This window comes from Solea solea, chromosome 7 (assembly GCF_958295425.1).
Source record: "Solea solea chromosome 7, fSolSol10.1, whole genome shotgun sequence".
NCBI lineage: Eukaryota > Metazoa > Chordata > Actinopteri > Pleuronectiformes > Soleidae > Solea > Solea solea.
In genome coordinates this window covers 13,039,293-13,051,916 of record NC_081140.1, presented here as the reverse complement: position 1 = coordinate 13,051,916, position 12,624 = coordinate 13,039,293, and the positions used below count along the sequence as shown (strand labels likewise).

The following is a 12,624-nucleotide window of genomic DNA, read 5'->3' as shown; positions in this document are numbered from 1 at the left end:
ATGGGGTGTGACATATTTGATACAGTTCTCCCAGTAATTCTCTCCAATTTATGGTTAACAAATGCAGTTATCCTCTCCATTTTATAAATGTCCATTGTAATGTCCATCCATAGATTTAAAGTTGGGCTTTCTTGTGGTAACTATTTCCTGGTTATCACCATTAATTTGTTTTTTTAATGTTTTTATTGTCTCTTCCTTTCTGCCTCTCCCTAGGCTCTGTGCATCAATGTTCAGTGCAGTGATTTGTTAGAGACAATAAGTCTGATCTTCTGTGGGGCAGATGTCAATTGTTCAACTGGAAAGACCAACTGGCCTTCCCCTTTCTCCCTGGCCAACGCACACGCACAACCCTTACAGGCTGAGTTAATTAGAAACAATCTCAGCACAGGTAAAGTTATACATATTTTTTTTTTGTCAGTATTGTCATTTATTCAAAATGATCGTTTAAGGAATGCTAATTCAGTTTTCAAAATTGTTCTATAGTTTTTCACACATGTCATTTTTACAGTCATTTCTGATTACTAAACACACATTCATGACTATACCCATATTTGTTTTAGGCCTGAAATATTTTTTGTTTGTTTGTTTGTTTTTGTTTAGATCTGCCACAGTCAGACGTGGTTAGGGTCATGGAGGCCAAACATTATTCACCACCACCTAGTGTGTCTCATAACGGCTTCCTTTACAAAACTGCATCCATGGCTCGGGCTGTCACAGAGCGCAAGGGCAAAGAGGGTATACACGCAGATGCTGTGCAATATACTTTATAACGATATTTTCACAATTGCACACAAAGAAATGTAGTGCTTAAATGCAAAAGTAGTGTCTGGAAATGCCACTTGCACTGTTATGATTTTTATTATGTGCTGTTGAATTGTTCATCCATGTAGAGTTCAGTCGCCGTTGGTGTACGCTGAATGATGGCACCTTCAGTTATTATGAGAGTGACAAGAACTCAAACCCTAACGGCACTTTGAAAGCTTCAGAGATCGTCTGTTTGGCTGTCGACCCGCACGATAAACATTGGTAAACATTCATCCAGTGTGCTGCTAGTCTCTCTGTATACTAATTACTAATTACAATACACATGTAAATAAATACATAGCCAACACTTATTTATATAGTCCTATTCGGATTAGAATATAATAGTGAAATATTACGAAATGTAGATGTACACAAAATTACTCCGTCCGAGTTTCCCTCCTGTTTTTAATACCGCCCTCTGTGTCCTCCGTCCTGACTCTCTTTTTTCTATAGGTATGACAGTACCTTTGAAATTTACTCCGAGTCAGAGCGTCTCTATCTGTTTGGCACTGATAATGCAGATAGCCACAAAGAATGGGTGAAATCTATTGCCAAGGTAAGTACCAAACATATCCTCAATTGTGGAACCACAAACATACATTCTCTATCTCCCTCCTCAGCTGGAACCTTACATTTCAGATAACAGTAATAGTTTTATATGTTGAAGTTGAAGAACTCTGTGAAGTGGCAGGTTTACATTTACCACATTGTAAAACTTGGAAATACTCTTAGAAATGCAGATTATTCTTCATTCTGAAATAGATGCAGCAAAATGTGTTTTTCTCTAAATGTTATATAAATCAAATGTGTCACAAGGTCCCACTGTACTTAACTGGGAATCATGATTTCTGAGGGGAGATGGACAGCACATCCATGTCTAGCCACAAATACAGTATAACTCGATAGTGAATTTTGTAGTAATTGCTGACCATGCCATGACTCACATCACATACGACTGTGATATATTGTACAAAGACCCTATGTGAAATCTTCCTTTTAATAATTTAACTTGAATTATCACTAAAGAATAGAGAAAGAAAAATTTATGCTGAATCACAATGTCCCCTCCCCCCTTTTTTTTTAATCTTTAGAGCTTTATCCCAGCCACTGCAGAACCATTATTGAGGATGGGTTTTGAGCGGATCGGGAGGCTGAAATATAAAGACGGCTTGAATCTACAAACATCTAAAGTTGGTTGGTTTGCTCTGGTGGGCTCCACACTTCATGCCCTTCTGGAGGGTGACCAGTGGGAGGAGATCCACCTCCGTAAACTTAATGAACTCTGTGAGTGACAAATGTAAACTCCTTCTGCAATCATAGTGTAATGTTCACACATAACATTTATCAAATGGTTTGACCCTCAGGTCTTCTCTGATTGCTATTCAGCTTTAAAAATGATCATGATGACAATGTATTTGTATGTAACAGCCACCCAACAAGACAATGAAGTACTGGTTCTGGTAGAGAAAGGCAGGTGAGAGGACAAGAACAAATATCTGGCTATGTTTAATCTTTTTTTAATGAATCCTTGTATAAGCTTCAGTCCCACCCGTGAAACACTTTGTGCCCTAATTTGTTACTGGGGTCTTTTTTCTTCAGAGCCTTGTACATGGAAGGAGAGAGGAAGTTGGATTTTGCCGGCTGGTGTGCCGCCATCCGAACAGCCGCGGGGAGTGGAGGAGACACACTGAGTCAGCAGCAGCTCACAGAAACTGATATCCCTGTCATCGTTCATAGCTGCATTGGCTACATCACTCAGTGTGGCGGTGAGAGCTATACAGAGATGTCCACAGACACAAAATGCATGTTCAGAATCACAGCAACTCGAACAGTACATTAAAAAAAGCTCACATTTCTTGATTTGTGACATTATGTTTTGTGTTTGTTTAGGCTTGACATCTGAGGGAATCTATCGCAAGAGTGGTGTGAACTCGCGCGTGGCAGCACTGTGCCAGAGATTTCGACGCGATGCCCGCAGCGTGCATCTGAGGGAAGGAGATCACCAGGTGGACGATGTCTCCAACACACTCAAGCGCTTCTTTAGGGAGTTAGAGGAAGGACTGTTCACATCGGAGAGCTCCAGCAACTGGCTCAGTGCAGCTGGTAAGATTAATTTTATGATGGCTCAGTTCACTTTAACCACATCAAACACATTTTCTACTTGCATCTAATTTTTTATAGCTATGCAAATTCTTTTATTAGTGGGATTGTTCCCACTGTGTCCTGATCTGCAGCAGCCATTCTTTGATACTTCTTCTTTTGCTACTTCTTCTTTTCTGTCATTTATTTGTCCGTTAACTTGTTCCACAAACTTCAACATAAAAAAGTTGTTTGAACTTCAAAAAGTTCCGCTCAATTAGGATATTATTCTGTCTATCCAGAATTTTCATACTTTCTTTTTCAAAAACAACTCTGTCAAATGATGCACACATCAGACACACTTATTTTCATGCTTCAATGTAGAAGCTTCGTTCAAACTTCAAAACATTCACAAAGTGGGACTTTCATTCCTATATTTAGCTTTAATGACTATCACATATTTTTCACAGTTACGGTTCAAACTGCATGGAATTTTCAGCCTATTCCAGATATTAAGAGCTAGAGAAATGACATCAAATGCTAGACAGTAAGATTCATAGTCGCAGTAGTCAAAAGCAAAAGTCAGTCAAGTTGTGGTAGAGAGCAGTAGTAGACACAGCGCAAGTCACAGATTGACACAATACGTTGTCACAGCACGTCAGCTCATCCTGCTCTTAAAGGGATACAGCACCTGTTAAGCCACAGGTGCAGTGGCCATTGTGTCTGCCGGAACCAGTATTAATGCAAGGTTGTGCTGTATCTCGTCTTCCTCTGCAATAGTCTCGTTCAGACTGTGGTATTTCATCACTGATCACTGTGACTGCCCTCAGGGATCTTGGATATATTTCCAACCCTCAAAACATTTTGGATCCATTTTTAAATTCTTTCTAAACATTCAGTTAGAAACTTGGATTCATAATTTCAACCTCTCATTCACATCAGTTCAATTCAGAATTTGCCTTCTCCAGTTTTTATATAGGATTATTTAATGTACTAAGTATTAGTAGTATGATAAGTATTCTACTGCCCCCTCCAGTATAGTGGATAAAATGGAAATTGTCTTGGTTTTTCTGTATCCACAGACCTTCATTTGGACAGAAAGGTCTATTTTCTTGCTTCTGGTGTAAGATGTCAAATTCAGTGGGAAACAACTGATGAGAATTGAAAATAATTCATGAATTTAGTTTTCTTCATGAGAGAAAATGCTCCTAATGCTCCTGAGCTTATCACTTTTGTATTCACACTGTCTTGGCCTCTCTCTCTCACACACACTGTATTCATCTATCTTTCTCTCTGTCTTTTATTTTCTCTCACTTTAATATGTTTTAGTATATTTGTTTAATATGTTCACTCTGTATTGAAAATCTTTTGCTTCTGTTTTCCTTCCTTTCCCTTCTTATGCAGCCATTCAGGATGAAAAAATGAAAATCTCAGAGTACCAGCAGCTGTTCAACAGACTGCCTCATGTCAACAAGGCTACACTACAAGCCCTTATCAACCACCTGTATTGGTGAGATACAGACACAAGCATAGATCCACTTACATCTCTATTCACTGTATGTTCATACCACTGTGTATTTTCACTGCATGCATTTCAGCGTGCAGTGTTTTTCAGACCAGAACCAAATGAACCTCCACAACCTGGCTATAGTGTTCGGCCCCACCCTGTTTCAGACAGATGGGAAAGACTACACTGCTGGCCGCACCGTTGAAGACCTCATACAGCACTACACACTCATATTTATGGTGAGACTCACTACGGTCAGGGCAATAATAACGGGGCAAAAACTATTTGTTCGTAAACTTGATACATTTAATTGAAGTGGTGACATCAGGAAATGGCAATGGCATTTAAATGGAGAGCATTCTTATCTTGTAAATATAAACTGATCTTATCTATTGTACTTAACTGTGTGGGGTAACAAGCTGGTGTTATGTGCTTACTGCACATTTTGGTGGTTTCCTGAAACTTCACTAGAAAGGGAGATGGTAAATTGAGAAGGATGTTATGGCGAGAGGAAGGAACTGTGCGATGATGGGATTTCCTCTCATGAGATTTGATGAAATCCCTGCAGTCACTGTCAAATTGTACTTCTAATGAAAGACAGCCTCTTAACTATTTTATCTTAACTGCATTATTATGTTTTGAGGAGATAAAAATAAAGCTTCATGCAAATGGCATTAGCTCAACATGATGGTCAGATTTCCTGATGATTAAGAAAAAACACAGTGTTCAGTGCCAGTGGGAATTTCAGATTAAAACGCACAGGTTGGCGTTATAATTAAAGTATTGTCAGCTGTTGACTGATCCATTGTATGTGTGTATATGTGATTGTAGGTGGAGGAGCAGCAGCTCGAGAAGCAGCTAAAAGAGATCCATGCTATCATAAACATGAGGCTGAAACTCAACACAAAGTTTCCCGTAGGTCACACATGCATCATTTTTTTTATTTTACTAATTTGTATGAAGACAATTTTGATGGAACTTAACTGTATCTTTGTTGGTGTGCATATTTCGAATAACAATAATAAGTGGTGTAAGATTTGTTTCATTGTTGTTCAGTGTCAAAACTTCATGTCAAAATGTGACATTATTAAATCTTGACCACTTTAAACCATAAAAAATAACGTCAAATTTACATTTACACCAACAAAAAAAGGGTACCTCTAAGGTTTTAATGTTGTGACTGAGCAGTGTAAGTCTGTGCTCTGTTTATTTCATTTTTAATCACAGTCTGTAATGAGTTTCGTGTGTGTGTGTATTGGTCACCTCAGAGTACTGAGCCCGGAGGTCATTTCATCTGCACCGTGTACCTGGAGGAGGAAAACACAGACACAGTAGAGCAACATGTGAAGGTGACCTGAACTTTACATTTTTGATGTCCAGTTCTTTTCTTGTGTAATGGACAATAAGTAACGCCAAAACAAACTAGCTTCTTTCACTCTCTCCTGTGGTAACAGACTTAACTAAAGTAATTGTGTAAATTCTCTTCTTAGATCCCTGGTTCTATGACAGCAGCAGAGCTGACATGTGAGGTCCTTGACCGGCGCAACATCAGCATTAAAGATAATGAGTACTGGAGCTGCTGGGAGGTTAGCAACAAGGAGGAAATGGGTAAGAGACATTTTGTGCAAAGAAATGTAATTATTTAGTAATTTAGTCCTTCCACCAATATCTTTTTAAATTTCTATTTTGACACACCGGGTTCACATAGCCATATAAACAGCTTATGGTGAAACAAAACAATGACACAAATGTGCAGTGCTCCTTATTCAACCTGCAATGTGAGCTGGCAAAAGTGACACAAACCCAAGGCAATAAAATCACTCTAAGCATAGTGACTGTGACATGGTTTGTTTTCAGCCTAGTATTTGGGACATCTGGTTCCCAACAGGGAAGCCCGTATGTGGCCTATCAAATGCCAGCAACTCTGAATTGGCAGACTTCCCATCACTGGTTAGAAAACCTTCCTGCTGGTATTACAGGAGGAAATGAAAAAAATATACTAATGAAGGAAGGAAATTAGAAAGAGTTGAGCTAGAGGGGATTTTTCTATGTTTCTTGAAGAATATAAACCAAGTCCTGGGGTCCATGGTTTGTTACAATCATAACACAAAATAGTTATTTTGTTATTTAAATACAAATCACATGCTGCCAATCGTGGTTCCCTGGAGCTTTGTCTTTTTATCTGAGCATGACACGCTCTCTTTTCTCTTGTTTTAATGCTGCAAACATTGTTCTGCATCATGTAAAGAAATGATTCAAGGCTACTGCAGATTCTCTATCCCCCTGTGTTTACTGTGGCTCTTCGTGCCTCCCCTAGAACGACCACTGCACTATCAGGAGCGAGTTTTACCCATTCTTCATGCGTTTGGCACAGACTCCCATCTGCTCATCAAGAAGCACCTCGCTCTGGAGTCAATGATCGTATACCTAAGTAAACACACAAACTAATTGCCAACAAAATGTTGTCCTCTCAAAATGTCTTGGTTGTTTTGTTGGTCTTAACCACATTATTATTAATATTACTCTTCAAGGCAGTAAAGTGGATGCATCCAAACATGGGATGATGAAATTCAGAGAGGAGCGAAGCATCCTGGGCCTGGGTCTGACCTCGGCTTTCAATGACCGATATTTCATCCTCAACTCCAGCTTGCTCAGAATGTACAAGGAAGTCAGAGTAAGATTGACAGATGAATAAACTTTTCTGACTTCCTCTGCTACTGGTTTCGTAGTGTGTCACTGACTTATTCACTCTGCTCCCTTCTCTCGCTCTCTCTGTTTCAGAGTAACCGTACAGAACGTGACTGGCAAGTGAAAAATCTCAAGGTGTATTTAGGTATCAAGAAGAGGCTTCGTCCTCCCACCTGGTAAGTGTTGGATGTGCAGTGAAGCCACAGAGATACAGGTTGCATTGATGTCACTTAAAATCATGACAGAAAAAAATGCAAGGCCATCAGAGTTGGTCAACATTGATCCATCACTCTCGTCTCTCTGTTGTGAATCCTAAGTATATGCTTTTAAATCCAGATTGAGAAAAGCATCAGGTTCTCTTTGGTGTGACTAGTTTAATACAAACCATTTAGCAGAGGTCAAAAGCACAATAGGCGAGATCATTAGGCTCCATCCATCCATCCAGCCATCATCATCTACCGCTTTATCCTCCACCAGAGGGTCTCGGGGACAGTTCACCAGTTCATCGCAGGGCCACACACATAGAAACAAACAACCACTCTCACACTCACACCTATGGTCAATTTAGAGTGTCCAATTCACCTAATCCCCATATTGCATGTTTTTGGACTGTGGGAGGAAGCCAGAGAACCCAGAGAAAACCCACACACACGGGGAGAATAATTTAAAGTGGCAATTTAAAGCTAAAATTAAGTCTTATTCTGGATGCCTTCTCTTCTTCACCTTATCTAAAAAAGCTCCCACAGACTTCTTGAGAGTTTGACCACTAGGGGGCAAGCTAGGTCCAATAATCATGTTTTCTGCTGCAGTTGAAGTGCTGCTGTAACTATCTTTATCTGTCTGTTTCTAGCTGGGGACTGACAGTGGTGTGCGAGAGTAAGAAGCAAGAGAGGCAGCAGTGGTGAGTAGCTGTCCGTGTTTTTTGGAATAAACCCCAGCTCAACACAGATTTGAGGCATTGCTCTGCTCTCTGAACTTCACTACTGCATGATTTCAGATGGTGAAAGTTTATAACAGATCATATCAAATCACTTAATTAGTTTTGACCTGTTTGCAGCTCACATAAAGACAAAGTTCAAAGGTGTGGACCGTGTGTTTGTGCATTTGAAATCCCATCTCCGTTCCAGTCCTGTCCTGTCCTGTATATGGGGATGTGCACTCACTCAATGTACATCAACTAAACCTCACTTTGCCTTGACATACACTCCATTTTATTGGGTACAACTGTTTATATGTTTATTAATGCAAATATCAGCCATTAGCCAATCACAGGGCAGCAGCAGTAAGGCATTTAAACATGGTCGCAGCGATCTGCTGAAGTTCAAAGGGAGCATCAGAATGAGGAGGAAAGTAACTTTGAACATGGCATGGTTGTTGATGCTCGACGAGCTGGTCTGAGCATTTCAGGATCTGCTGATCTACTGGGATTTTACACAAGCCATGTGTAGGCTTTATAGAAAAAAAAATATCTGCTGAGTGGCTGCTATTTGAGGTTAGAAGAAAGTGGTCAGACTGATTCATGATGATAGAAAGGCTGGTGAGTGTAGTTTAACAATCTTTGTAAATCATCTGAGGCACAAGTGCATTTAACGGTCTTCATTATTAATATATGTCGTGTGATGATCAGTGTCAGTGTTTGTGTATTGGGTGTAACAATCGATAATCTAATTGGAACTCTCCAATTTCCTTAAATGTCAAGTGGATTACAATATATGCATCACATAAAAATGACCATGTGATGGTGACTCACTCACAATGCTGCTGTCCACACCTTGTTCTAACGTGGCCTTTGGACGTGTCTATCTGCATAAGTACATGCAGCCTTCACTGCAAACTTACTCAGTAGTTTTGACATGCTTGCCATCCTAATGTTCAGTGGCAGGGCCTTTTTTCTTTGAGTGGAAGTGTGATCACATTTGTGAATGTTGGAGAAAGCTGACAGTATTCTCTGTAGGAGGAAAAAAACAGGTCAGATCACTGTGTGAGAGAGACACACATGAGAGGTCATTTCCACCCAGGAGGGAATCTCACACCCTGCATTCATGTCTCTATTCTTATCTAGGTCTGTTCACATGTAAATATTTCTCCGTATATGTGTTCCTCAGTCGAATATTAATGTACATCCCCGTGCTCATGTGTTAATTTATAGCACAATATTTGACAGCCGCAGTCGATATCTGCACAGTTGTAATGGGGAGTGCTGTTCTCGTTGTGCTATAGGCGGTGTCATCTCCTGGTTACACTTCATTGTCATGACCCTCGCAAAGAAAAAAAACATAACTGAAACTGAACCTAAGAGACACTTGCAGAGGGAGAATGTGTGGAAGAAAAATAAACAAGGTATGGGGAAAAAGAGGAAGGTAGAGAGAAAAAGTGTCACACTGAAGATGAGATAGACTGGTGCACTCGCACTGAGTTAGGCATTCTGTTTTTACTGCAGGTGAAAGATAACTTGGCGAGGAAGGAGTGGTTGTAATTAAAAAATAAATTGGATTTTTAAAAATATCAATGGATAAGCAAATGCTACTACTACTACTACTCATTTTCCTTCCCTATTACTTTTTTTCTTTTTCCCATTTGTTGCACTATTTCATCAGCACATTTTTGCAAGTTAAGAGACCCTGACACATTTTCTGAATATTATGTAAATGTTCAACTCTGGCTTCATGGAAATCCATTATTCTGCATTTATTGATGGTCTAAATCAGAGGTGCAGTTAAATGCACAGACAGTAAATGAACAGGAAAATGTTGGTCTGTATCTGCACTTGAAAAGAGTGATTGTCCTGTTTTTAAAGCTCTACCTCCACTAATGAGCTCTGTTGGCCCTAATGATGCAAACTTTAGGGCCAACGGATGTGTGTGTGTGTGTGTGTGTGTCTGTATTTGTGCTTGAGTGTTCTTTTTGACATAAACACCAACGTTGTCAGGACCAGTAGTTCTAATGACAGAACCTCATTTCTGAGAAACTGGTTTAGTTTGGGGTGTTGGGTTAAGATTTGGGTTAGGTTACGTTTAAGGCTTGAGATAACGATTTGTTTATGCAATCCAAATGAATAGAAGTCAATCCTGCCGCCGCCGGCGGTGGTGTGTGTGTGGTTGGGTGGTGTGACAGCATGTGTGCTGACTCTCTCTTTTTATTTTAATCAATATTTTGTTGTGTCTTCTGTTTTGTGCTCTTGAATAAGTGTCATAACAATTATAAATAAAGCTCATTTATTCAGCACCACAGCATGGCTGGTGAGTCATGGGATGAGGTGATTGCAAGCCGAGTGCCATAAAATATGCTCGAACACACAGATATTACAGAGACACAAGCACAGTTTTTTATCAACATGGACTCTGAGGGGAATCATTCTCATCACTGTTTCTCATCTGTGGGGATTTCTGTTTGGGATCATGCTCTGTGTTTGTATTATACGCTTACAATATTACTACGGTCGTCACAGGAGAGTTTCACTTAATGTCTTTGATAACCTGTCTCTTTCTTTTGAGTCTTTTTCCACATTTCCCTTCATCTCCAAAAGCATCTTTTTTTCCCGAGACCACACACACACACACACACACACACACACACACACACACACACCACTTACAGATTTTTATCACACAGTCTCCCTCACTTTATCACCCTCTATTTATTTGCAGGTATCTCTGCTGTGAGAGCCAGTCAGAAATGAGGGAGTGGTATGCTACTTTTCTCAGTGTTCAGGTACGATTTTATGCACACAAAGATTTAAAAAACAGTTACACGATTTAAGTAATTACTTATATGTATAATTTATATTACCATTTATGATGTGAATTTATGATTCTTGATATTTTTGATATATTTCTCATCCACTATACATGGAAGTGTTTTTTTAATGCCACTATGTCATTTGTTACCACAGAAAAGTTCTGTTCCAGGCGTTAAAATCAGTCTCACATACCCGTTATATGCTATGCTTTTCTGTTTTGTAAAATCTCACTTGGCTCCCTCTCTTAATCTTCCCCCTCTGTCTGTGCTCTTTCCTCATTAAAGTATGATGGCGATGTGTGGCCTCAGGATGGCCTGCAGCAGACACGGATGAGCCGGGTGTTGCCAGACACGCGTCACGGTAACGTGTCACTGATACCACTGCGTGGCAGTGAGAATGAAATGCGTAACAGCGTAGCAGCTTTCAGCCAAGACCCGCTTGCTGTGAGTCAACCTATCAATCATTGGGACTAAATGGGGGACAAGGTAATCAGAGACATTTTATGCTGAACAGGTGGTCCAGACCCTCAAACCTGATCCTTGCCCAAGCAGAACTCATTTGCATTTGTCTTATATAAGCTGTGTAACATGTACTTTGTTACCCTTTGAGTATTTCAGTCATAAGATGGAGCCTGAGAACCTCCACATTGGGGAAATGTTGGTAACACTTTAGATTAGGGAACACATATTCACTATTAACTAGGTGCTCACTAACATGCATAAATAGCACACTTACCCTTTATTAGTAATTATTAAGCATGTATTAACACCTTATTCTACATAACCTTATTCAACCTCTTCCTCTGATTAAGGTGTTAATATGTGCTTAATAATTACTAATAAAGGTCTGGTATGCTACTTATATGCATGTTAGTAAGCACCTAGTTAATGGTGAATATGTGTTCCCTAATCTAAAGTGTTACTGAAATGTTTTCCTTTTTGTAATTGACTGCCACTAAAAGAGAGGGGAGCACCTGTGCAGGATCAATAATCTCTGTACCATAATTCATCTATGATTTAATCATCATGATAGGATCTGGGTTCTTGAACTGTCTGTTCTTTACTAAAAATAGACTAAATGCCTCCTCCTTTATGAAACATGAGTATGTGTTTTCAGGAGCCTCGAGGTCAAAAGAATAAATTACTAGAAATGTTGAAGAATCCAGATAATGTAAACAGGAGCAGACAGCAGCATCAGCCTATTGCAGGAGGTTTGGACCGAGAACTAAGAAAACAGAATTAGAGCAAGAGTTATTATGGTGTTGCTTTGGCAAAGATGGCTTCAAAACACAACAAAAACATGGAAAACATTTGATGTGAACTTGTGCTTGCCTAGGAAGAATGAGAAACTTTGTTTCACAGCACTGTTGCCACATCAGTGCAGAATTGTTTGCCATGCAAGAACTGGACAAACATTATCATTAGTTCTTCGTGAGATTATATTTTCGCCATCTTCATCTCTTTCTCTTATGCTCATAGGAGAAATAGATGCAGCCATCCAGAATAATTCACTCAGTGCTCAGTCCTGGTCCTTTGGGACCAAATATCCACAGTCTCATGTGCAGCTGTCTCCTCCTGCTGTTGGTAGTCATCACACACCTCTCATTAGTTTGCTGCAGACTGCAGCAGCACAGTCACATCCACTGGCACAAATGCGATCCCGCGGTTGCCTGGTTGTTGCCCCCCAGATATTTTGTTTTGATAAACATCTCCTCAGTGCGTCCACTTGACAGTACATTTGCTGAGATTGTGAGAGGAGGAGTGATCGCTTTGGTGGTGGGGCGGCGGGATGCTGGGTTTCTGCAGGA

The 12,624-nt window shown here is 39.9% G+C and overlaps 1 protein-coding gene across 2 annotated transcripts in view; it reads left to right on the top strand.

Annotated features, from left to right (window-relative positions):
• LOC131462329 (arf-GAP with Rho-GAP domain, ANK repeat and PH domain-containing protein 1-like) overlaps positions 1-12,624 on the top strand; it is a 44,939-nt gene that overhangs the window by 28,317 nt on the left and 3,998 nt on the right. The window contains exons 14-32 of one of the 2 annotated variants that reach the window (XM_058633431.1): positions 214-388; positions 601-735; positions 891-1,026; positions 1,258-1,360; positions 1,896-2,088; positions 2,233-2,278; positions 2,404-2,570; positions 2,695-2,907; positions 4,288-4,393; positions 4,482-4,629; positions 5,222-5,305; positions 5,659-5,739; positions 5,881-5,998; positions 6,708-6,821; positions 6,922-7,064; positions 7,172-7,254; positions 7,929-7,979; positions 10,726-10,789; positions 11,102-11,177. In XM_058633431.1, the coding sequence (XP_058489414.1) occupies positions 214-388; positions 601-735; positions 891-1,026; positions 1,258-1,360; positions 1,896-2,088; positions 2,233-2,278; positions 2,404-2,570; positions 2,695-2,907; positions 4,288-4,393; positions 4,482-4,629; positions 5,222-5,305; positions 5,659-5,739; positions 5,881-5,998; positions 6,708-6,821; positions 6,922-7,064; positions 7,172-7,254; positions 7,929-7,979; positions 10,726-10,789; positions 11,102-11,177 (2,236 nt within the window). Of the gene's footprint in view, positions 1-213; positions 389-600; positions 736-890; positions 1,027-1,257; positions 1,361-1,895; positions 2,089-2,232; positions 2,279-2,403; positions 2,571-2,694; positions 2,908-4,287; positions 4,394-4,481; positions 4,630-5,221; positions 5,306-5,658; positions 5,740-5,880; positions 5,999-6,707; positions 6,822-6,921; positions 7,065-7,171; positions 7,255-7,928; positions 7,980-10,725; positions 10,790-11,101; positions 11,261-12,624 lie in introns of both variants that reach the window. The other variant, XM_058633430.1, reaches the window with a different exon arrangement.